Here is a 26,522-nt window from a genome sequence, read left to right as displayed (position 1 = left end):
TGATAAAGAAATCTACAGAACAACAATGCTTGAACACAATCAGCTTTAGAGCAAAATGAAATGTGCTTTGGTGGGACCTCAAGACTTGATTTTACCAGGCCTCTTCCATTCACACTCTACCAACAAAACCTGCAGTGCAATGGAGGAAGAAGGCAAATACAGAAGCAAATGCCAAGATTTTTATCATAAACCCCAAGAACCAATAGAAAAATGCCAGACTGAAACTTGCAAGTGGATCTACAAAGGATGAAATTTCACACAACCAGAATTTCCAAATACTAGCTCCAGAAAGACTACTCTTAAGACTCCCTTTGACCTTCAAGACTTCACCTGTCTTTTTCACTCAGCTGCCATGCACCAGAGAGTCAAGCAGACAATTCCATTTATTTACATGCACCCTTCTGCATCACCAGCAAGTCTGTCTGTGGTCTGCTTTTGTAGATAATACACAAAGACTTCTGCAACAGAAAAGGCTTTGAGTAAGCTCTGTAATTCAAGTTAAAAGCCTTGAGTCATTTGCTCACCCTCAATTAACTCTAAAAATTCTCTTTTGTACCTGAAGTTCTGTTACATCCTTCTGCCTTCTTCCTTCGAGTCCCTTTGGTATTTATGCTCTAGAAAGACTCCTGTAAGTACATGAAGATATCATGAAATTTGCCAGAGGTCAACTAAGTTCTCCTTTCAAAGCCCTGAAAAAGCAATCCAGAAGAGTCTTTATCCCAATTTCTTCTGCCCATTCAGGTGACTTGAGGGCTACACAAACCTCCTCCCAGAACTTTACTGCAGGTTATCTAACACTTCCAAGCAACAGTGGGCACATTTTGGTGCCACAGGGGACAACTCCACAACTCAGATCAACTTCATGAAGATGAAGATGAAAGGAATCATCATCCAAGCAGAGAAAACCCGATGACCGGAACAAAGGCAAAGAAAATGGTTCTTTTGTTTTCCCCCCTGTCAGTGACAGGTTAAAGCACAAAAGGAAGGAATCAAGCACAGGGTTTTGGGGCTGCATAAAGAGCCCGTTCATCACACTGGCAAGAAGTCACATGCATCTGATTGTCAGCTTAACAAAGTCACAGCAGGAGAGATTTCTTCAGGAACTATCCCTGCTGGAATTACAAAGGCACTTAAGACACAGAAACTCTGGGACAGGAGAAAGGATGCTGTCCCAAAAGCAAGGCAATCCAGGATGCTACAGGAGGGAAGCACCTGCTGAAAAATGCCTTATCAGCATTTGGTGTAAGCCAGAAAAAGGAAAAAAGGTTTAAACTGCTGAAGGAACGAGAATTATGCAGCTTGCTTGATCCTTTTCTCATCATCAAATGCTTATCGTGCAGACAAATGGTTATTGTTTGTCCAAGGCACAGAAGGCTCACCACTGCACTAATTTCACCTTTAAAGACGGCAAGATGGGCATCTAGCCCTTGAAACTGGTGCTGGGAAGAGGGGATAATCTATGGAAATAAATGCACTCTAGGAGAGAACAGAGAGTTATGGAATAAAATACAGACTGAGAGGTTCGGGTATAAAAAGGATATTGATGTTATATGGTTTGTATCTTCTCCTAGCAATCATTATAAAACTGGCAGGTTAACAGCACTGGCAGAAGGATGCAGCTGTGTTGTTGTTATTGTTATTATTCGTGTTGTTATTGTTATTGTTACTGTTATTATTTTGAATAGGCATGTTCAACATAGCTAGTAATTCTTTGCTACATGTATCTACTGAATGCCACAATTTACAGAAAGTAGGATTTTAGTTTTCAGTTCACAGCTATGCAACCTCCCAGGTAGGTTACTGGTGCCAGGGTCAAAAGCCTCAGAAAAAAAAAAAAAAAAAAAACCCTTTAGGAGTAAATCTTATTTGTTAATATCATCTTCATTTTCTTAGCAAAAAAATATATGCTTTATTACATGTGAGGACCAGTATTTTAGCCCACCAAAATTAGAAGTACATAGTATATACTATGCAAGCTGTGAGGAAGATGGAAATTAATTCCGAACAACATAGTGACATGCTTCCATGCCTTCCTTCTTGGAAAAGACTATTAAAATAATTCATCAAAAATTCATCAACTACTACCTCTTAAGAGCTCAGGCTGCTTACTTCTACAAGTGCAGCAGGAAGTGGATATAAAGCAGGGAAAGGAACCCTGTACAGGAGAGTTTGGAGAAGATTTTATATAAGCAAAGAGCTGCAGTGATATAAGCAGGGTAATAGGAGGCAATGGGAAAATAATGTCGTACTATCACAGGATAAAATATACATATTTTTACACTAATACCTCAAGTCTTAGGCCCAGAACATTTTAGAATACATATTTATTACGATAAAAGCTTTTCCTAGGTAGAAGCATTTAAAAGCATATTAAAGACACTCCACAGTCCTCATCCAGCATGGAACAGTCACCATCAGCTCCACCGTGGCTGCATTTAGCACTGGGACACGGATGGAGTGGGCACCACTTGAGACCTTTTATAAAGCTATGTTTAGCTTGAGTGCCTGAGCACCATTGCCATCTAGCCAAGAACAACATCCTCACATTACTGTTATCTAAACATGATATCTAAACTCTTCCAGGGCAGAGGAAAATCAGGCTTTTGAACTTTTAAGGCAGGCTAATGAACTGATAGATCTCTCTGCTGGGACACTTGCACAGAGCCAGAATGCAGAGCAGAGCAGGAGGGTGAATCTGAGCTGACATTTGAGCAGCAGCTGTGCTGAGAATTACACCAGGCAGAGCAAGATGTTTTTTCCACATTATTTGGAACACTGAAGAATACCACATAATAAAGGCCATTTGGCAAGCCAGCGTTGGTACTTTTGACAGCAAAGTGTTTGGGGATGATCCATTAGAAGCATCAATTACTCAGCCTTTTAAGACAAAAAAACAATTTAAAGACATCATACCAACAAACCCAAGAAATCACAGAGGACAGGAATAAAAGGATGAAAAAACAAATTCAGAAAAACAGGAGGCTATATCTGGCAGAGAAAGTGATGCAGTTTAAGATACAACAGCAAGACCCAAATGGCAAAACCAAATTTCTGTGATGACACTTTAGAAGACCAGGAAAGAGAAAAGAAATCAAACACGAGAAAGCCAAACATCTGTCTTGAGCCAAAATGAAAAAAACCCACAAACTTTTGTTGTATGGATGCAAGCAAAAAAATCCAAAAGACAACATGTGCTACCAATGTCTGAAAAAGAGAATGGAAGCATTTCAACCATTCCATTGCCAAAATGTTAGAACTAAACACTGATTCATCCAGATAACTTCTGTTCAGCTAAACAAAAGTACAGAAAGAATTAAAAGCAGATAATGGATTTTTACCTTGGGTGTTCCATCCACAGGCTACAGGTAACTCTTGTTATTCAACCAAGAAAGTCAGAGACAAGAATGAAAACAGCCAAGCACACCAAGAGATAAACATGGCAATTCAAAATATCTGCTAGCCCAACTCAACTTTTCTTTTTCTAACCAGCCTTAGCAAAGACTTTGCACCTTAAACACGTGCTTCGCAACCTTCCACAAAATGGAAGAAGACTCTGGGTGTTTCCTTTGTCAGGATACTGGGAATGTCCTAGAGAAGTTATAGCAGTACAACTGTGACAGCACTGGCTTGGCTTACCAGACACGAATACCACTCCTGACTTCTCATTATAAGAATTCTCCCAACTAAATCCTGTCAGGGCTCCAGCTCATCAAGCTGAGCAGGCAAATACCAGTTCTGATGGCAGCTGATCCATGACACTGGGCCATGCACATACCCAGGACTTGTGGCAAATGCAATTACAGCCACAGCCCAACATACATTAAGCAGCACCAGCGTGTTTTTGCTGCTGGCTAAAACCACACAGTTGCTGCGACTTGATAAACTCATTAATCCATGATAAATTGGATAGTGAGCCTAAAATGAATGCCTCTTCCACTTAACTGTGCTGATATCCATCCGAATATATCCTGGGAGAAGCATTAATTATAGTTCTGGAACTCTCTAACCAGAAGGTAGTTCTGTCCAGTGCTTGGACATTGTCTTTGCAGAACACCTAATTAAGCTGCAGACGCCTTTCTGCATGTTGCGGCTGCTAAAACTTACAGAGGTTCACGCACCAAAAACTTAACGACATTAAAGTGGATCAGAAAATCTGTGAAATTTCTTTGAAAATCTGCTAAAGACTGGGAGAGAGCCCTAGGCAAGTAACACAAGGTGCTTCCCCATCCTTTTGCTCTTTCTAGTGAGTCTCTCCCTGGCTACTGTCCGAGAGAGGATACCATGCACTGTTCAGTCCAATTCCAGCAAGAATGCTTGCAAACAGATTTCTTCTGTCCTAATCATCAAAAAGATACCAATTAGCCAAGGTTCTGATTACATGCAGCCAGAGCCAATACTTCTCCTTTCACTTATAATTAATTGAAAATTACAGAACAAAAAATCTTTTTTGTATGAGCAGCATCTCAGCGGAACACAAACCAGCACAAGTCCCGTTTCTTTGAGGACAAAATAAAAACATAAAACCTGGTAAAGCTAGTTATGCCCAGTCTTGGGCATAACTAAGTTCCCATACATTCAACTGAATACTTCTGGAATCTGCCTGGCATTATTGCAGTTATTTAGCAGGCATTAAAAGGTTGTGGGCTCACGGTCCACATTTCCCAAAGTTATTTACAACACTGAAGCACTGAAAAAAACCTCATTTTTCTTAGCAAACCTAGCAGGTAATCGATCATATACTTACATTTTCCTGGTCAGAAGAGAGTGGTGGCTCCTCTAGAAGAAGGCTGTGCTCAGAGCTCTCCTCCTCCAAGGTTGCCTGTGCTGTTGCAGGGTGAGACATGTGTCCTTTCCTGAGCCGCAGAGCTGGCTCTGGGGAACCGGCATGATCGAGTTCCCTTGGTTCGTTCATGAGATGCTGGGAGCCTTCTCAAATCTCCTCTTTCCTCTTGGTTCAGTTTGGCTGATTGTGTCCTGGCTCTGCAAGACAAATCGCTTGGGGGTAACTCAGCTGAAGTTAAAAAGAGCAGTGCAAAATTTGGCTGGAAGGAGGGCTTGCTTACAAGCCACCAAACAACTGCTTTTATACATGCCCAAAACCCCACGGGATCAATGACACTGATTTCTACACTGCTGGACAACGAAATCTCATCTTGAGACCACTAACAGTTTCACAAGTTAAACACAACTTTGAAAGATGACAGCGAGTGAGCTTCCTGAGACAGTAAATCTACAAAACCACGGACAATTTTAATGAATTATTTCTATAAAACTGCAAGCAGCAGGCTGTTAATATTATTTAGAAATAAACTGCTTATCACAGGTACTTTATAATTATTGTATTTTTGTAGGTCTGAGGCTCATAGCCAAGCTCCATCATCCAGCCTAGGTTTTACCAAAATTAGGACATTAAGTACAGGTAATAGCAATCAAGCAGAGCTCAGGCAGCAACTAATTTTAGACATACTGCAAGGAGGGCAGTAGTACACAGAGCGATTATGCTTCCCCTGCTTAAATTAACATGGTCACAATCACTGCCAGGAATGGGTTTGTACCTTTACTCGTGCAAGGAATTAGAGCAGACAAATTTAAACACCGTTCATTCCATCAGAGCAATCAAGACCAGGTAGATCCCCCAGAAAACAATAACCCATGATTGCAGAAAAGTTAGTGTTTTACAGTTACGACACCACAAAAAGGATTCGGGGTAAATTTAACTCAAAATGCTGAAGATTTGATCAAATTCACAGAAAATTGATGACAACTGTTAATCTGAGCCCTCAGCAGGAGTATTATTGGTCACCCACTTGTTCTGCACGTCCCTGTGTGGTGTCACGTCGGCAGCACGTTCAGAGAGACCTGTTTGACACTGGCAGCCTTGGGAGGCACAACCTCCAGAGAACTTTGCAATCTGAGTGCCAGCAAGCATCAGAATGTGTGATGAGAACGGAGCCACAGCTGGGCCTTCAGAGCCACTCTGAACGAGGATCTATTCGTTCTGCCCTAATCACCCGGTGTCATTCTTATCACTGCAGCACCTAAATGCTCTGATGTGACTGACACATAACATTAAGACAACCCATCTAACAAGGTTTTAACTTGCCAGTGTGCATAATTAAATTGGAGCTTTAGTGCCCAATAAAAGATGCTGAAATTTGTCATAATGTAGGAGGGAAAATTAAAAATATAGGACGGGGAATTGATATTGGCAGTTTGGTAATAAAAAGTCACCTCCAAAAAGCCAATAAATAATGTATTCTGTCCTTACAGGAACTCATTTCATTTACATATGATCACTGCAAGATAATTCTCGGCTCTGACAAATGGGCTACAGTTAATTTTGCTGCAGCAGTTTGTAATATTATGTCCCCTCAGCTGCCTGGCAATCCTCAGAGGAGAGAGCTGCTAATGAGCAGGTAACAGACTCTGCAGAACTAAATGATACCTCGAGTTTTCCGAGTTCAACATGGCACAGTGCTTTAATCACCCAGGATGGTAAGGTGACAATGACAGCAGAGCAGATGGCATCCCCACCTTCCTGCTACCTCCACTACAGGGTCAGCAACCTCCATCTGAGAGGCAGCATCTAAAAAGGCTACAGCTGTTTGCTTGGTAAACACCAGAGCCACAGGAGAATAAAGAGGAGGTTTAGCAACATTACACAGGAAGCTCAGTGAAGAAGTTGAGCAAGTAGATTTTAAGAGCAGGAACAAATATTCAGAAAGCCACAGAACTGAAATCTCGACTGCTTTTGTCGTATTTCAGGCAGCCAATTCACCATTCTATTTTTATCCAAGAAACGTGAAGACATGATCACACTGCCACTTGGCAAAACTGATGTAAGAAAGCAAAGAGTAAGCAACAACTACAGTTTGAAATGAAGCTAATGGACATCTTAATTTAAAAAGCAACCTGTAAGAGATAATCTCAATACAGTATTATGCTGCTTTTGGCTGGGGTAGAGCTAATTTTCTTCCCAAGTAACCCTTCCATGTGACAGAGCCTGGCTTTCCTGGGGATGGCTGAACACCAACCCTCCCATGGGAAGTGGTGAATGAATTCCTTGGTTGGCTTAGCTTGTATCCACAACTTTTGCTTTACTTATTGAACTGTCTGCATCTGAACCCACAGGTTCTCTCTTTTATGATTCTCTCTCCCACGCCACTGGGGCAGAGTGAGCAATGAGCTGTGCGGGGCTTGGTTGCCTGCTGGGGTTACACCACAACAAGTACACTGAACCAATCCGAAGCTGTAGCTAAAACCAGAAAAACGCAAGTAAGCAGAGCGGCTGTTTATAAACAACAGTTCCTCACAGGCACACCTCCCTGCCTGCTATTCCACACATTTCAGACAGGTAGTCAGTAGCAAACAGCCCTAGTTAGTTCCACGGATTGAGTAATTTCATGAGACGTTTAACCAGCGAGTTTTACTGGCTCCTCTTTCAGGCAGATTTAAGCAACAGCATTGCCACTGTGTGCTGCATTGCCTAATGCCTGTCCTTACATCACCTCAGTGACATTGTGGGAGCAATGCTCTGGGACACAGCACAGCCACACGGCAGGCTGAGCCACATTTGGCCAAGGTGCTTGCGAAAGGCTTCCCTAATACGAGAAGATACAGGAATGCCAAGAGACTTTTACATCAGGCCTGGAGGATTTGCTTCAGCAGCACCCGCTGCCAAGCATTCACTAAGGTTAAAAATAAAAGATGCATTTCACCTCCAGCGAGGCAGATTGGCATTCAGCAGCAGAGCTGATCTTCTGCAGAAATGGGAGTTGTTGTTTCTTGAAATTACAGTGGGACTGTTCAGTGGACTAAGACGTTTCCACGTCATTCATGCAGGAGCCTCGTAGTGCTAAATATGCTTGCCCTAAATGAGCATGCAAAGGTAAGCAAGATAAAAGCTAACCCAAAAGCATCGCTACTGGGTTTTACTCCTTTTTAAAAACGTACTACCGACTGAATGCAACTGGAAGGTGCCGACACAGAAGTGCAAATAGCCTGGAATATTTGTTCACAAGTGAAAGAAAGCAGAGAAGATTATGAACGGGAAAGGGGTAGGTGGTCTTTAAGTTCTATCATAAAGTTTCCATGATTCAAATTTCAGTGAAGGATGACCTTTTCCTAAGGAATTAGGAGGTCTAAGGATGGTCAGTAGCATCTAACCAGGAGATGATGGTTGAACCATTGTGAGGATACTTACTGCCCCATTCCATCTAAGACTGCACAGCTCACAGAAACAGAACCCAGAAAATGGAAAGCTATGGAACACTTGAGGTCTTGGAAAATATTGTTTTGTGTCTCACCGAGATTATAAATCTCATAAATGAAGTCCTTCAACATTTTTTGTAGCATGCAAATTAAAGGTTTCATTAAAATTAGCTTCCATTTAAAGAGGAAGTTGCCATTATGACTTAAAATCTACTTAATGATTGCATACATAATATCAGCCTGCAGATGAATCAGTGAGTTCCTGCTGTGCTTAAAATAAGCTGAGAAAAGCATCTACAGAGTTTGGTCTGTCGGCTTTTTTAATACAGAAAACTTCTAAACGCTCCGTCAGCTTTTGGAAAGGACTTGGCAGTTTAATGGGAGCACGGCTCCAAACACAGCCTGTAAACACAAAATGAGGCTTTAGTCAATTCAGGGTGCTGCTGCCCTGCCACAGAGCCCTAGAGCAGCCTCAGCCGCTCCCTCCACCCCGGCTGAGCAGCAGCCAAGCCCACAGGAGCACAGGCAGTGCCAGGCTGAGGCTCAGCCCTGCCACCTTTCCCAACAGGACCAGCAGGCAGGATTATTTCAGCACTCGCTGCACTTGGGCAATGTCACAGGAGCCAACACCCGCAACTACAGCGTATTTAGGACACTGCTTCACTCCTAAAGATGATAAGGGAAGACCAGTTACACAAACTTAAGCACCACGGGATAATGCAATTATTCTCTGTGTGACACTCCCCAGGATAAGCACTGCAGCCCTTCTGAGCTCCCAGAACTCACCTGGCACAAGGTGATTTACTGCCCCAGCTAAACGATGACACACGGCAGTAAAACAAAGCAAGCACATTAACGGCGGTGTCTGTAATTAAATTTACAAGATCTGTCACTCCCTTTGGAGGATAAAACACAGTCCTGGATGGTCAGAGTACCTCCCACCACCCCTAAGCAAAGCAACCTCTCCTGTACTCCACTCTTGCCAGTATGTTCTTTCCTGTAAGCAGCACGAGAATGATCCTCAAAAGGTATTTAATTCTGTCTGCGGCTGGTATTCGGAAGAAGAATGACAACTGTTTCTCCCTACAATCCCCTCTCAACTGCCTTACTTATTCAGGTAGGCAATGGCATCCACTGCACGCTCTTTCCTTGCTGATCCTCTCCCAAAGCATCCATTAAAGCAGCATAAACAACGTATACACAGTGCACGATTCCTCCCAGGATCAGCTCGCTCCCCCCAACAGAACTGAAGTTATCAAAAGAACAAGAAGACCATCATGAAAATTTCAGGCTCCACATTTCTCAGAACATTCATTAATGCTTAATATTTCATGAAAGGCTTGAGTGCCTGGAAAACCTTGTAGGGGATGCTCTATCAACCTAGGAACTCTGCCTTGCCTGCGTCCATGTGCCATGACAAACACAAGCACGCCAGCGGCATGGCAGAGCTGACTGAGCAGTAAGGCTTCCCCGAAGCCCAGGCTGTTCAGGCAAGGCCTCGGTGACAGGACAGGCACAATTCCACCCCCAGGACTGCCAGCACAGGTACAAATGACGGAGCACTTCCACTACCACCCATGGACGGACTGACTGGGGTAAGAACGCAGCCTGTACAGGGTGATGGGGAATTCTGTGCCTGTGAAACAGAACATTCTGGCGACCTTGAGTGAAATAAGATATACTAATTAAAATGCAGGGGTTTTGGCACGTTGCATTTCTACTACTATCTTCTGGTAAGGAGATTCTGCCGCAAGCAGTCCCACACAAATAGTATTGTAGCACCAACTCGAAAGAAGGGACTCTTAGCTTCTTTTATTTTATTTTATTTTTCATTTAACAGTCTTTCAACGACTGAGCTTCTTCAGTTCAGGAGTTAAACATTCACAGTTAACATTCCAAATATTCTCTAAAGCTACAGCCAAAAAACAAAGCAAACAAGGGTATGTACAAACGGGAGGAGAAGGAAATTCTGAGAGAAGACTTTGTTTGCTCAGTGTACCCTAAAGGAAAAGCACGAAATCAGCCTGTAAAAATTCTTTGGAAGTCATCCTGAACAATGAGGAACAATGAGGAAGTAATCCAACACCTCTTTTCTTGCTGTAATTTCCCTAGATAAAGAGGCATCCACAAAACAAAGATTAGGCTCCCGCAGAGGGTCAGTGGCCAAAAAGCTGTCTTTGTAACTTGGAAAGTGTCACTGGACGCTTCAGCCCGGGCTGTGGCACAGCAGGCTGCAGGGGCAAACAATCGAGCACATTCTGATGCATTCGCATCCAAAGAAAGGGAACAAGCCAGCAGCCCGCCCGCATTATCGAAATGCTTCCATTCCACGGGGTCCCGTCGCATTGTTACAACGTTTGTCCAATTTGTACCGCAAATTGGAGCCCTTTTTTTTTTTTTTTTTTTTTTTTTTTTTTTTAACTGGGTTAAGAGTTATGTCAGAGGTTGGCACAATGAGCACAAAGTCCGGTCCTGACAGACTGGGATGGCTGCTGTAAATCAGTCCTGCTCTTCAATAAACCAAAACCAAGGGAACTGGCACACGAAACAGGACAAAACTGAGAGCGGACGTTCAAGTTCTTTACACGTTACATTCCACAAAATATCCACAGCCTAGACCTGGAAAACTTCCTTTTGGTTCATTTTTCATTAAATGGCTCCATTTCTCCAAGTGAGAAACATCCCATCTTTTGCTCTTTTGTGATTTTATTTCTACGGCATGCTACTCGCACCAACTGGCTCCGTGGCTGCCAACAACAAAAACATGCAGTTCTCCTGTGTTAGTAACACTTGGGACCACAGACTGCCTAAAAGTTAAAGACTGAAATTCAACATCACCCTCCTCTTAAGTGAAAATTCAGAATTGATACTTTCAGCTCCTGCCCTCAAGGACATCCAATCCACAAAACTGTCGGGTGAAGATGAAGCAACTAAAGTATTTGGGGCAGGCACTAAAATCCAGAGCTGGACCACGAAAACTGAGGTTACATTCCTTTAACCCCTCCACAGAGAAAATCTTTGCGTGGGAATGTAAAAGGCACCAAGATAGCAGCAACCCAGAGGCAAGCATACACTTCCTCCTAGGAAACCTGAGTTTCAGCCTCTAAAAACTGAATCAAGATCTTTTACTGCTCAAGAAAGTGAGTGCTGAGTGCACTATTGGGGACAACGTGACAGCTCCACCTCCAAAGGTCTGGCTGTAAATATTACAGGCAGTATTTCCCTAACCTATGAAAAACTGGCAGTAACCTGTTGGCCCTAACCTTTAATTGTTCTAAATGTGCACGTCACGGTCTTTATTACGAGCTGCTGACCAGGGGCAGACCACACCTGGCACAGCAAATCAACAAAGTCTAATTTTAATAGAGGCCAGGCTGTAAAAAGCAGACACTCTTCCCGGTTTTTGGAAGAGCCTGCGCTCTAGTTTTATTGATAATCTTGGTAAGCTTTACTCATGAAGTTGTGAGCTTCCTCGTCAGTGTTGTGTCTTGTGGCCAACAGGTTTGGTTCACCAAATGTTTGCATTCTCACATTAGTAAAAAAATGAGAATGAAGCAAAGTCACTGCTCCACTTGCCCTCAGCAAAGGCATTTCTTCAGCTGAAAGCAGCACACACCCATCTCCTCCAAAGCCACACTGTTGTTTTGCCACAAGTCAGACAACTAGAAAGCTGCTACTTTTCTGTAGCAAAAATGCTACAAGAACACTGTAGAAACAGCATCCACAGAATTGTATCAGTCTAGGATCAAAAAAGTGATGCATTATCTTTCAGATTCCTTCTTAACAACCAAGATTGAAGGAAAAGAGGCTAGAAAAGAACTAGACTGCATCTAATTTACGTCAATTAGAAGCAGATTTAGCCAAGTGGCAGAAATTCCACATAAAACCAGGTGAAGCTACTTATTAATTATTTTACTTCCTCAATGCAATAGCCAGAGAACAATCTTGGTTTTAAAAGACAGATATTGTTGAGAATTAGGAAAAGCTGGTGTGAACATTTAGTGTCCTCTACATTTAGTGCCACTCCTTCGGATACCAGTTTCTTGCCTGGTAACACAGTTCAAAATCATCTTGAATTCTGAAACAGGACCAAGGACACTGATATCGCAAGATATCGTAAGACACCAGTGATGCAATTTAAAAGTAGAAATGTTAAGTTAATCTTTTACTTTCTACTGTCCTGTGACTAAGGAGAGATTTCAAAACACCCACAGTCTTATGAGAATACTGCTAAAATGAAGTAGGGCTGTAGCTTGAACTCAAAACCCTTTGTAACAGAGCTACACTGCTTGTAAGTACTAAGGACTGGCTGTAACATTGGATGAGTGACAATCAGCACCATTCCAGGAAAATACAATTATTTTTTCTGTCAAGCTATTTACAGAAGATAATTTACAACCTAAAACTCCAACGACAGGAGATAAAACAAACAAACAAAAAAAAAATCCTCAAGGGAAACAGACACAAAGTTTACACTTACGAAAATCTCTGATTACAAAACAGGAATAAAGGCTTAACTTCACATAAACAGAAAAAAGCTGAAGCGAGACATCCAGGTTGCCTTAATCAAGGGGTAGAATACAGCATTTACCCTAATTATGAAATTCACAAAAGAAAACACAGCATTACGTGAAGCATTTCCAGTAAGCAATGCTGCATGCAATACAGTGAAGCACTACTGGCTACCCTCACACCTACACAGGGCCCCACAAGGCCAGGTAAGACGGCAAAGACAGGATTCCTCCGGGATCATTCACTCCTGCTCAAGAGCCTGGAGTGATAAGAAGGTCAATCACACTTCCCAGACTTGCAGGTGACCTGCAGGGACCTGGGGACATCAGACAAGGGGAACCCATCACCAGGCAGCAATGCCCACGTGTCCACATCAGCCACAAGGCCAGGACTGAGCTTTATCAGGCTTCCTCTGTAACACCTTCAGCTCTTCCTCAGTTTACTGGGACAGCAGCTCTTCGGACTGCCCAGATTGACTCTTGTTTGCCTTGGTGTGATTTATATTCCACAGAAAGAGGAATTTACAGCAAGACAAGTGGAGAAGCAGGATGCAGTGCACAGGAGTACAGGAATGGGATATGAGACAGGACACAGCCTTGCCACCACGAGACCCCACAGCTGAAGAGCTCATTAATGCACAGTCCAAAAATGCAGCTGGGCACACCTGGCTTTAGGGGTAACAAAGAAATTGTAACTAAAGGGCACCATAAATAATACATTCAGAGATAACCTAAAGCTTCAGACCAATGAAATGAGGAATAAAAGCGTATTAGCAAAGATACCGAGGAAACTCAAGTGGATCCTAGAGAGGAAAAAGAAACATCAACATCATGCTCCTCCCAACAAACGACTCCTAGGGCTGATAACCTCCCTTGCCCTCTGCAGCAGCCCAAAGCTTCTGACCTAAAGACCCAGAGCAGCAACTGAAGGGTGAAAATAAACCCCAGAGAAGAGACAGAAACGAAAAAGTCCATGCGTTACAATTTTAGCTACTTTTGGCAACATTTCCTAGTATGCAACTGTAACATTCTTCTTAGAATCATTAGTCAGACCTCTGTTCCTAAAGAAAAACTGAGTCACACAGTTAAGATTCCCATTGCACCAGCAATGAATTCTTGCCCTTACTTGCATGCATGTTACTTTCATAAACAGACACGTGCACAAGGGGCACTTCCTCTTTGACCACAAACAAGAACACAGCAACAAAGGAGAAGGAATGCAAGACTCCATCCATTGTTGTCCTCGAAGTGCTACAGGAAAATTACAATAGGATAACGAGGTCTGAAACAGCCCCGGGAAAAGCAAGCAAATGAATGTTCCCTCTCTCTGCCCAGAGAGGGAACTCTGGCTGTGTTGTTTTGAACCTAAGGGCCTTTCATACCTGTGTGTACACCTTCCCACAGCAGCACCCAAACGCCCATCAGCGAGCCTGGCGTGCTCTGCCTGTGCTGTCTGCTTGCAAAAAGAATCTCTAGATATCATAGGAGACACTCCATTTCTTTAAGAAACCTTAAGAGCAGGAAGGAAACGTGGCTGAGTCGATAAGCCTTCAGGATTTTAAGAGTAGAAAGGGCAGGAATTTCTGTTGATTTCCTGGACAAGGGCCCAGACAGGAGGAACACGAGCAGAAAGCAAGAACTGGGTCAGCAAACTACTGAATAGTTATTTGTCCTAGTTTTCAAATACTTACTGAAGGTACTCTTGCCCCAGCCCAACTGCATCTGTAAGGGGTGTTAATACACGTAGAACTACACGGATAAACTGTTCTGGAAAGGAGAAAAAAAAATACCTCAGGCTGACACAACACCTACTGTCAGTGGAGTTAGCAAATCAAGGATCTCATTCTAGGGTGAGTTTGTTCTCTCTCTGTAAGAAAAATAAGCTGTCTAACCTAATTTTGATGTGAAGACAAGCTGCTGTATCCATGGGGATGACCAAGGTGCAACACAGCTCTTCAGATTCACCTGATGTGCACAGACAGACAGACAGACAGACAGAAGACACAGGCCAAGCTTCTGGGCAGACTGACTACAGAAACCAGCCACTAATCTGTATGCCAGAGATGTACCCAGCTGAGTTCTCTGGCCGAGAGCTCCACACAGGGGGTCAGAGCTGAACAGAGCAAAAACATCACCTTACCCACTTGTATCCCCAGGTACACCACTGTGGACAGCAGGAAAGGCTCTTCCAGTATTGACAGCACAGCAGTGGCACGCAGGATTTTAGGGAAAAAAAAAAAAAAGGAGACACTGACAGGCTGCAAGTCCTAAGGAAAGTCAATAACCAGTGCTGCGAATTTAGTACATTAGAAAAAGCAGAAGGAAAAACCTTGGAGGACCTTCGACCTGCCAAGATAACCAGGCAAGTCCTGACCAATGCAGATAAGCAAGCAGCTGGAGCTAAGTAAACAAGCAAGAAGTGAAACGGTCCTTGAACTTATGAAATACAAAATCTGATATCTATTTTTAATACGTGCTAGTTAATGTGTAATAGTTTGTGAGTTTTACATCACATTTTACACATTTACTGAATCATCTGAGATAAGGTTTCCTTTGTAATAGGAAAGAAAACTTTATGCGAAACTTTGGCCACTCAAAGCTGCAGTTAAGATTTCAACACAGCCCAAGGTTTCCTAATCCCTGTGTCCACAGCAACAGCACCACTCCAAACAACAACGAGAAAAAGTGAAGATACCAACCACTGCCCATCAACCAAGGCGAGGTCACGCAGAGTTAGCAGATCAGGTTGGGTGACCTCAAACACAAAAAAAAATTGGTTTTTACACAGCAATAGGCAAACCTCGGAACTTTTTGCTAAAATGGGAAAATGGACAAATACACAGGGTAAATCCAACGATGGGTACTAAGCACACGAAGCCACCCTTAGCTCTAAAAGCCTCTGAATAACACCAGTGCATGTCTGCCTCATGTCGCTTCCATATTCATGTTTAGAAACTATTTTCTTCCTTTGGGGATGGACATCCTCACTAAAAACTCCCTAAAAGAGTTCTCTCCAGGGAAGGACAGCAAAGGGCCGAATGCATACAAACAAAATAAAACAGGGGGGAACTCAAATTATTATGAGACAGAAAAAAGTCTGTAGAAGAAAGGACGAGGGCTGAAACAGCAAATTTCCCAGGGACAGCAGGCAAAGCACCCTAATACAACCCTCACAGTCCCCACCACCACAGGGACACAACCAGCACAAAGCCTCCTGGGCCCTCTGCTTCAGGGAGCTCGTGTCACTTCGGGTGACACACACGGGGAAGAAAACTGAGCAAGTGAAGCACAGGAACATAAAGGTCTTTCTGCAGCAGGGCTTGGAGGGGATCACACAGCCTGCTTGCATTACACACAGGAGGGTGCTCAGGGGCAGAAGCCTCAGCAGCAGCTCCACAACGAAGGCAGAATCCTGAGCCAGAGGTAGTTTTACTGGTTCATGTTATAGCTCTCCTGGAATTACAAGTTTTGATGAGATTAACTTGCTTTTTTTTCGCAGAGACTTAAGGAAATCAAAACACTCAGTGTGCCCCAGTTTTTGTTCTTACATACAGATTGGATAAAATCTGTTAACTATGAATTTTGACTTCTTTCAGGGATAGTGTTTAAACTGTCACACAGCAATTTGACGTCACTGATTTCCATTGACAAAAGTCAGAACAGTAGGTGCAAATGGAAAAGAAAAACCTAACAAAAACCCCCCCACCCCATACCAAAAAAAAAAAAAAAAAACACAACAAAAAAACCCCTAAACTCACAAAACTGAAAAACAAACAAAATAAACCCTTCAAAAATTCATTGCTACAATTTTCCTCCTGAAGGGGAGAAGAATGACATCTTCCAGTCCTGTCCCTGACTGGTTTATGTTCTCCTGCAGCTCACCTCAACAAACAACTCCAATCTGAAAGCCCCACTTGTCACACTGTAACCATGTTACAAAAACATTCAGATTTCTCATAAACCTCATTTCTGAAAAATACAACATAGAAGAATGAAACAAACAGATCTTGTACCTTCCGCGTGGACTAAGGCACAGCAGTTATCTTAACCACTGCAGGAATTTTCCCCAACACACCAAGAATTCCTGACTCACTTTGTTCGTGCTCTCTCACAAACAGCTGTGCTACCTGCGCAGATCCATTTCTCTCACCTCAAATTCCTCCCTGCTCCTTGATGTTTGTATTCAAGCTTGGGAAGGTTACAGTCCCAGATTCCTACAAGAAAGATGTGCAACCAACACGAAGGCTGTTTCTCTAACAAAACTAAAAACTAGATCATGAATTTACACAGAGAGGGGAAAAAATCCGAAGAGTGAGTATGTGTCCTACACAGCAGCTTGTAAACATTTACATCACACTGGATGACAAAATGCATGCATTCATCTAAATTAACATCCTTCCATTTTTGTAGGCTCACTCACCCAGATAACTTTGACTTAAACTCCACACAGTTGCAGCTAAATTGCATAGAGATGCATCAGCACAAAACCAAGGAAAGCAGGAAATTTTCAACCCTCTCCACTACATCATTCTCTACAAAATGTTCAACTTAACTCCAGATACCATATCTTATCCAAACTCTCTGCCAAACAAATCTCTGTCTCGGTACTTGTTCAAGCTGATTTATGACTGTCAAATACATTAATCTCCATGTTAATCTGCCTCAGGTCACTTGAAGTTAGTGAAAAGGGACCTTTGTCAAGCCACATAAAATGTTGCTTTTGGTCCACATGGGAGTTTGAAATCAGAGCTTGGGAGGGATCCTCTCTGACATAAATATTACAGCACGAAAACAGCAAGGAACGCAGGAGACTCTTTCCTGTAATCCATTTCCATTTTCTCTGCTTCACTTCACGGCATGTTGTTAAAGCCTAAAAATTTCCCCAAACGAAGGCTGGGTTTATCTTAGGATCCTGTGTCGCTGGAGTTGTAAAGCAGCAGCACGACAGCCTCAATCTGACATTCATTGCACTCCAGTGGAGGAGGGAAGGCTTGTAATTTATACAACCTACTTCATCCACACTGCAAGTAGTACACAAGGCAGAAAATCTGGCTCCGACATCACACACACACACCACATCATGTACACTGAGTGCTGGTAAAATTTCTGTACAAAGCCTCACATCCAGCAGCTTAAAGCCTCCCCGGTTGCATGGCTTCCTTATCCAACATTTCCAACAGAAAGCAGGGCTGCTTTCTACCAGCACACCACTCGCTTCCTAATACAATCAATTCCCCAGACAACTTACCAGACGATCCAAGATTTCAGCACAAACAAATCCAAAGTTCAAAGATGAACAAAGACTGTTGGGCAATCCCTGAAGAGCAGCAGTTTTAACACACACATGCCGAGTGTTTGCTCAGCAAGTGGCTCACCATAAGCAGCACAGTCTGTTGGTACTGGTGTATTACCTGTCACGGCCCCTGAAGAAGCAGTCTGGGATGCCAGCAGCAGCAATGAGTGTATTCCCCACCTTTCCTTTTTATGTTTGCCCAGTAATTAACTTTAAGTGCCAGTAATTCTGAATTGCTCCATCATTGGCATGACTAAAGGGCACTCCACGACAGCAATGATGCCACTGCGCTTTGGCCAACCCCAAATACCACCGCTGCCACCTGTGACCCTGAACGTTCTAACAAATAACACGCTTACGAACTGTTCGTCCATTACAAACACATTACTTCCATTACTGCCCAATTCGTGGGTCCCTTCGGCTTGAAATGAGAAAGTGTTGCCTCAAAACAGGGTCTTCAAGAAGGAAGCACGGAGCTTTAAGGAAGTTTTAATGTCTACGTGTGATTGTGTCTCACAGTGCAATGTGATTTCGGGTGGTAGCACAAGAACTACTGGACACATGACACTTACTGCTAAAAGAACAGGAATGTGGAATTGTGCCTTTTCAAGGATGGCCTGAGCCAAGAGAAAACACTCCTGTGAGTCTTGCAGGCAGATAAGCCCTCAGGCACTTGTATAATAATGAGCTATTGAAGCAGAGCCAAGACATGAGTTTTCAGAGGAAAACAGTCATGGGTTCTGCGATCATGCTTTGTTTCTCACAATGACTTGCCTGTGATGTGTAACAAGGGGCTGTTTGATCCAGTGAAGCCATCCAGAAAAAGTCAGCTGGAAAGGGCTTACACGAAGGAATGAAAAGCTCATGTGCTCTGAGAGCATCTTGTGCCACCTTCCCCACAGCATTTCAAGACTCTGCTGCTCCCAGCCCAACGTGCGCCCTTGGTTACTCACAGCCCTGCAGAGCTGTACTGCTCCCTCAGCCCTGACCTTATCTGAGCATTTGGGATCGAGGAGTATCATCTCCAGCAGTCTTGTCCATCCTCTCTCCCTTGGCCCACACTGGCCCTGCACCCTGGAGTCCTTCCAGAGCAGTTGACACAAGTGGCATTTTCAACAGCATCACGCGCTGCTTGGGACACAAACGTTTATGCCAGGGCTCTGAAACTTGGTCAGCTTCTCCTCCTGTCCCTCAAGGACAAGCTTAACTTAAAACTGAGCTCGCCTTCAAGGCAGAATACATCCCACCCTTAAACTCTAGAGCAGAGGATCAAGGCCACATAAGGAGAGTTTTACAGACAAAGTAACTAAAACCAACAGACACCTCCTCAGATACTTCAGCAACAAGTCGCTTCCTACTGAATCCAAGATATTTTTTTTTGTAACCCAGAAAGTTTTCACATTTTACTACTGACCTCCTTTCTTTACAGTCCTGGTCGATATAAGAACGCCAGAACAAACACCTATGAAAAATCCTAGCAGAGACAAAGAAGGCTTTAGCAAATTATACTCTGTGTTTCTGGGACATGATCTAAAAAGAGAGCGAATCGTTGGTATATATTTATATTTAAATAATATCATGTTTATATTTAAATTTCCTGTTCTGTACCAAAAATGTATTCGAAAATTGCTCCTTGAGAAATACCTTACAAATCAAGTCTAAGCTACCTAGCAACTTCCTTCCCTACATTAGTGAAGCTCGTAAAAAGGAAAGGATTTTTATAAAAGATCTATTATTGAACTATTTCTGTAATGCTGCAGATCTCACACGGCTGCCAATTATTAAAATGTCACAGAGAGCAGGAAGTCAAAGAGCAGTTGCACTTAACCGTGGGCATTAAGATAACCATGACACAAGCCTTTTTCAGCATCCTCCTCCTAGCTTGGAATATATAAAGGTCAGAAAACCACTAAGTAAAGCTTTTGTTGACTTTGTTATGCTTTTCTCAACCCTCAGAACACTCACCTCAGAAAATAATCCATTTTGTTCCCCACTGAAGGTACAGCAGGCAGAAAGCCAATAGCTGGCACTTTGTCACCCAGCTACTTTAATAAAAATTATGAATAGGCTCTTACTTTTATTTCTACAATCATGGCCCATTACAACAAAAAAACCCTATTTGCCTAAAAGATTAATACTGAGAACAGCAGAACATTGCTGTGACCAGCCCTGCAATGCCACATGCCATTCTAGGGAACACACATACACACAAATAATTCTTAAACTAACACAATTTGCAAAAATGGCCACATTGTTCTTCACTAGCAAATTGGCTGCATCATCTCATAAGGTCTGAAAGCAGCAGATTCCATCACCACTAACTTACCTCCACAGCTTTAGTATTTGTCTAAGTAATACATGCCCACAGATTCCACCAGCCACGGAGACCAACACATAAATCAAAGCACTGGGGAAGAAAACAGAAAAAGGGAATCCTTCAGCTCACACCAGGGAATGGCAACTGCTCAGCCTCAGGAGCAGCCCACCAGGAAACGCAGGGCAGTGTTCCTCATGACAAAACCATACCTGTCAGCTGAGAGATGCTGAAATGCATGTGACTCCTTATCCCAGGTCCTACTAGCCAGCCACTTCCTTGTTCCAAAGGCTGAAATCCCTTTCCCTGCAGCTAAAAGCCTGCCAGGACTCCCCGGGCTGAGACAGAGCCAGTCTCAGCTCTATTTATCTTTACCCTGCATGGCTTTTTCAAACAGCTCCCATTGCCGTCCAGGGGACACAGACACATTTCTAGCACAAGCAAAAGTTAATCTTTAACTTACTGAATTTTACCACCAGCTAAAGGAATTTTACCATTCAGATTTAATCCAAGTAGCCAGAGTTGGTATTTGCTCTCAAAAGCATCTATTCAACTATCTCGCTTCCATCACAAGTCCTGCATTTTGCAAAGAACAGAAACAATGGACAGACATACGAGATCTTGAAGTCCTTATCACGGTTACACTTCCCAAAATCCAGTATCGCCTACCAAATAGTTTGAACAAGAAATCAAAAGGAGCACAGGTAAGTGCTTTTAATGAAGTCTGCAGAATTACACGAAGAAAGCTATTTCATAGAGCAGCAAGGCCCATGGCTCGTTCCCTCCAGGAACAGCCTGTTACTCAAATATCCATAAACATCCAATTTACTAACACACACACTTACGACAACACTTTGAGAAATATCAAACTTGACAAGTAAAAAAACATCCATCAGCAAGGAGCTACAACAGGATCCTCGCCAGGATGCTGTCATTAAAACAGAGAAAAGCCCACTAAAGGCTCCTACCAGCAAAACGACCCACAGCTACAAGTTGTAGAACTGCTTAACACATCCAGCCATCTCGTGAAAAATTCCACAGCACATAAATTGCCATCCTCTAGACGGAAAACAGAGCAGCACAATTGACCTTGGCTTCAAACGAAGAATGGCAGCCTCTGCAATCCTCTAAGCAGATGGAACCAACATGCTGGGGGAAAAGAGCACTTAATTTGGTTAAGAAGAGAAGGAAGGAAAACTCGATGAACAGATATGAGAAATGGCTTTGGTGCACTTGTGATCAAGCAGCCCAGTGACACCTTATCCTTGAACACACGCAGATGATCACAGACACCCTTAGAAAAACAACCATTCCACAACAACAAACCACTCTGGCAGACAGCTAGACTCTTACAGGATCTATTCAAATGCAGGCAACATTGCACCATTATGACATCTATATCTGGTGTACCTCTGGTCTTCACCAAGAGGTGAGAAACGTGGAAGTTCAGCATTTTGAGATCAAATACTAGCAGAAAGAAGAGAATAAAACAGGGTTAAAAAAAAAAAAAAAGAAAAAAAGGAAGTGGCCTTTCCTGTAGCAGGTTTGCAATGCACTTAGATGTGCTGGCAGAACACTGAAATACCCACTCTGAGTGTTCAGATATGACTTTTCAGCCCATTCTGCAAGTAAATTGTCCGCTCTCTTGCCTACTGCTGTCTAAAGGTACCTCGGAGCCAATGATTACAGCTCTGCCTGTTCCAACACTTCCCTCCTGTAAATAGTGCCTGACTATTTTCTGTTCTCACAAGGGCTTAATTAGTCCTGTTCACAGAGTGCTACAGCAGCTGGCACATCCCAGCAGTCTCCACTGCGTTTTCACAGCTATTGAAAACCATCTGAAACAGGCAGCAAATTTTTCGACGCTAACAATTACGTGTCCTGGGAAATTTACATCCACCTATACGTTTGAAATCCCCTTTCTGCGGTCCGTTTAACCAGAGGACAGCCCTGAGATGTCCCAAAATCACTGACACACAGGCAGGTCACGGAAGCCCTGCTCAGAAAAAGAGACCCTCTCCTCCACCAACAGAGCAGCAGAGATCTGCAGCTCCAGAATACAGGACTAATCACGCGAAATCGGAAAGCAAAAAATGCTATTTAGACATATAATATTTGCTTTTCGTATTTCTAAGCACCTTAATTTTGCCAGCTGGCTTCAAGTTCTTTGCTGTTTCTCAAATCAAGCAGCAACAGCACAAGCTGTGTGGCACCCCCTTTGCTGAGAGAGGCTGCCTGCTTATCACCACAGCAGCTGCCACGTCCCAACGTGGTGAGCAACCTCTGGAAAGAGAGTCTGCCACCCTGGCCTCAAAGGGAACCTCGAGGTCCGTCATCAAACTGGACTAAGATTACATTTTTATGTCAAACCATTGAGACAAACTTCCCAATAAACACACGTAATCACTGGGCGAGTTCAATTTTACAGTTATATGATGGCCAAAGTCTGCATCTCTCACTCCACGACACAGAAGGCAGGAGACTGTTCTCTTCAAAGCTCTGTAACAGGAACTATGTGAGAACAACTCACCTCCTGCTTATTATTAGCTTACACACCGATCTGCAGCATCCTGCTTCATAAGCCAAATGTTCCAGTAGTAGGAGCATGTTCAAATAAACAAATGAAAGTTAAAAATGCTTTCTTTCAGGAATCAGTTTCCTGAAGAATCAGAACTAGCATCTCATTTGTTTCCGTATTCTTAATTTTTGAAAACCAGATCTCTGTTAAACTCGTCTTGACGAACAGAGCGGTTTAAAAAGCAGGGGCAGACAGTCAGCATGTTAAGCACAACCAGCTGAAAAAGACAAGGCATTTAAAACGAGCTCTATCAGAAAACAATAGTTTAAAATAACAGTCCCCCCCTTAAACACTGCCCCGAACACTTTTCCATAATCACCACCATTATCTTGTGCAACGTCTTTTCAAACCTACCAACACTGTCAGAAAATTTACTGAGTGACTCAGACAGACACTTTCAGATCAGAAACACTCAAAACTGCCGCTTCCATTTCAGAACTACCTCTGCTCGAGGATTTGAGTTGCTGATGGCACAACAATCCACCGACCTCCCCAAAGTTCCCTTATCGAGATCTCCCCCATGCACAAACAGCGTGTCCACTGACGAAAGCAAGCCCTGCTGCTTTGCACAGTGTCTTGGACAATATGGTTATGCAATCCAAAACCCGTGAAACTGGCAAAAATTCTAGGGCCTAATCCTGAGTATCTTTCGTACATGAACGCTTGACACAGCTCCTTGAACATGCAACTGGAGACATGAGATAGCAGCAGAGACCCAAGCATTAAAATCTCTGGCATTACATGCCCCGCCAATTCCCATTAATTTCCCTTCATCACAGAAACGCCTGCCTAGAGCAAGCACAGGCTTCCCAAAGCCCAGCCTGCTAATCCAGGAGTCAGGCTTGCACTCTGAATCTCACCCACACTGCCAAAACCACTGGTCACCAGCCACTTGCCAAACTCCTGGCAGTGTCACCAGCTCAACAACACCAAACCAACTCCACCAGGCAAAGACTGGGCTGAGGGGGTGATGGATCCCCATGGATTGGCTCTCTTGTCTCCTTAAAGACCATCTAAGCTCCTATAGCCATGGCATTTTAAATCTGTGTTTGACAATATACATCTGTTTGTATATAATATGTTTGTATATTTATATATGTATATATGTTTGACAATATAATCATCTGCTGGAGAAATTTTCACCATGGAAGGTTTTGCTTGAAGAAGTACGCCGAAAATACGCCTTTGTCCTTCACACCACATTGTGTTTTCATATCTGACTTACACTCAGAAAGCATCATTTTGAGAACCTGGGCTGGGCTGGCATGCAGCTTTCAGCTCCCCCATCGCTTATTCTGATTCAGTTTTCCACATTAGCAGCTACCCTCCATGGCTTTCACAGCAGAGCTGCCAACAACCTCATTCACAATCGTATTTAGCTGTCAGCTCAGACAAGGCAATCATTTCTGTATTTTATCAACTAATCTTACACTTCCAACACAACAAGGACCTTTTTTAAGCAGCCTACTAGCACACACTTATAGTCTTGATACAGGTTCAAGTGTCACAGAACGGATGAAGTTCACACATTATTAATAAGTCATCCCCATAATGCAAGAACCACGGCATGAAACCTTCTTAACTGCAACTGGCTGGCAACCCTACAGGAAAAGAAAAAGGACTAACTCAAAACACAAACTTCCTCTTTGCTACAAACAAGGCTAGGTCGCAGCCAAAGATACATACACAAAGTTACAAAGCGCGTACGACAAAAGGAAAAAAAGTTACAATTTAGTATCAATGGTTTTCTCAAAACAAATGCCCACACATCTACTGAAGCCACAAAATCAACCGACTTGCGAGGCTAAGACAAACATAAAAAGAAACTAACACTGCTTGGAAAGCCCAGCAAAGAACAACAGCTGTCATCTCTCCTTTGTCTTCCAGGCGATTACCATATGTTTCAGCGTCTTTGTTGCTCATCCCAAGCAAACCAGAGCTGAATACTTGATTTTCTCAAGGGGGGAAAAAAAACAAACAAACAAACAAAAAAAAAAAACCCAACGAAACTTTTTTAAAAGTTTCTTCTGATGCCACTTGAGAATATCCGAACCGTGGTTCACCCTAACATCGAATATTCCTGTTACATTATTTACTGTTGGCAACTCCTGCTTTTATAGATATGTGCAATTCAAAACGTTCTGCTGACACAAAAAGAAAAAAAAAAAAAAAAGCCCCCATATTGTGCAAGCGGAGGAATTATTATTTACATTGCCTCCGTAAGAAGATTTCAGGCGCAGCAGCAAGCAGATTTCCCTTGCCCTGGCGAGCAACAAGTGCACGGGAGGCAATAAACGAGACCCACTTACGGTGCTCTTGACCCACTTAGAGCGCTCCGGCGGCCCGGAGCCTCCTCCCGCGGCCGGCGGTCCCGCCGCGCTCCGTCCGCCGTGCCCCGGGGCCGCCCGCAGCCTCCGCTCCCTCCCTCGGGGCCTAACCCGGCCGGGGCGGCGCCCTCCGCTCCTCCCGCCACCGCCGGCCCGCTCCCTCCCGCCGGCCCCGACTGCGGCCGCTGACCCCCGAGCCCGCGGGCGGCGGCCGGGCCGCGCAGCCCCCGCCCCGCCGAGCGCAGCGGGGCCGCGGCCCCCCCGGCTCACCTGGCAACGGCCGGCGGAGCTGCCGCTGCCGCTGCCGCTGCCGCTGCCGCTGCCGCCGCCGCCCCCGTCCCGCGGCCGCCGCTGCCGCCGCCCGCCCGGCCCGGCCGCCGCCGCCGCCGCCGCCTCCCCCGGCCCTACGGCGTCACCATCGCACGAGGCCGCCGCCGCCAATGCGGGCCCCGCCGCCGCGGCTGCGCGCCCGGCGCCGGAAGGACGCGCCGCGCCCGGCCCGGCCCGGCCCGGCCCGGCCCGGCCCTCCCGCCCGGGAGCTAATCCGTGGGGAAAGAGCCGGTGCGGCCGGCGGGCACGCACCCCGGGCTAGCTCGGCGCTGTGTCCGCTCTTTCCTTCAACGCCGCCGGGGACCGGGACTCCCTGCGCAGCCCGTTTCTTCTTCTCCAAAGAAGTTCTTCCTGATGTCCAGCCGAAGCCTTCACCGTTAAGGCTGTGTGCTCTCGTCCTGGTGATGCCTTGAGCTTCCGTGTTTGCAGATTCTGTGTTACCTAGGGAGGTAGCTTTGAGCATCATATCGTCAGTAAGCTCTCTTCACATGGTCGGTTAGACAAAAAAAATCCCTTTTTGCTGAGCACCAAGGACAACTCTCAGGCCCGAAAACATAAACAGTGGTGGGCTGAGGGGAGGAAGAAGAAGGATGAGACCTCAAAACCTGAAGCTGTAATCGGACAATTAAACCCCAATATGCAGATGGACCAAAACTGATAAAAATATAAGATCTCATGGCCAGGAGCGGTGGTTGGGGCGGCGTTTTGTAGTGGACTCGGGGTGCAGCCTTGCTCGGGCTCCTGTCCCGCTCGAGGTGGATCCTGGAGGCCTTTCAATAAATACCTGTTTTATTCTCTAGCTCTGTCCGGACTCTGTTTCAGGTCAGCCTTCCAGGCAACACTGGGAGCAGAGCCCGACCCCCAGCTGGCTGCACGCTCCTGTCAGGGAAAGAGCCATCAGGTCTCCCCTGAGCCTCCTTTACTCCGAGCCAAACACCCCCAGCTCCCTCGGCTACCC

General features: G+C 44.3%; 1 protein-coding gene across 4 annotated transcripts in view; it reads right to left on the bottom strand.

The window, feature by feature from the left end:
* Window positions 1–25,602, bottom strand: part of ADIPOR2 (adiponectin receptor 2) — a 42,765-nt gene extending 17,163 nt beyond the window's left edge. The window contains exons 1-2 of one of the 4 annotated variants that reach the window (XM_066184277.1): window positions 25,505–25,602; window positions 4,745–4,980 (exon numbers count right to left, since the gene is read on the bottom strand). In XM_066184277.1, the coding sequence (XP_066040374.1) occupies window positions 4,745–4,912 (168 nt within the window). In that variant the 5' untranslated portion in view covers window positions 4,913–4,980; window positions 25,505–25,602. Of the gene's footprint in view, window positions 1–4,744; window positions 4,981–14,862; window positions 14,991–18,133; window positions 18,424–25,216; window positions 25,472–25,504 lie in introns of those variants that run through there. The other 3 variants (XM_066184278.1, XM_066184280.1, XM_066184279.1) reach the window with 3 other exon arrangements.
* Between the last annotated feature and the right edge of the window lie 920 nt (window positions 25,603–26,522).

The sequence above is a fragment of the Chamaea fasciata genome, unplaced genomic scaffold (genome assembly GCF_029207755.1).
Source record: "Chamaea fasciata isolate MVZ Bird 193981 ecotype frontalis unplaced genomic scaffold, bChaFas1.0.hap1 SCAF_5, whole genome shotgun sequence".
Taxonomy (NCBI): Eukaryota; Metazoa; Chordata; class Aves; order Passeriformes; family Sylviidae; genus Chamaea; species Chamaea fasciata.
The sequence above is the reverse complement of the archived record's forward strand: the minus strand, read 5'-3'. Positions and strand labels throughout refer to the sequence as shown.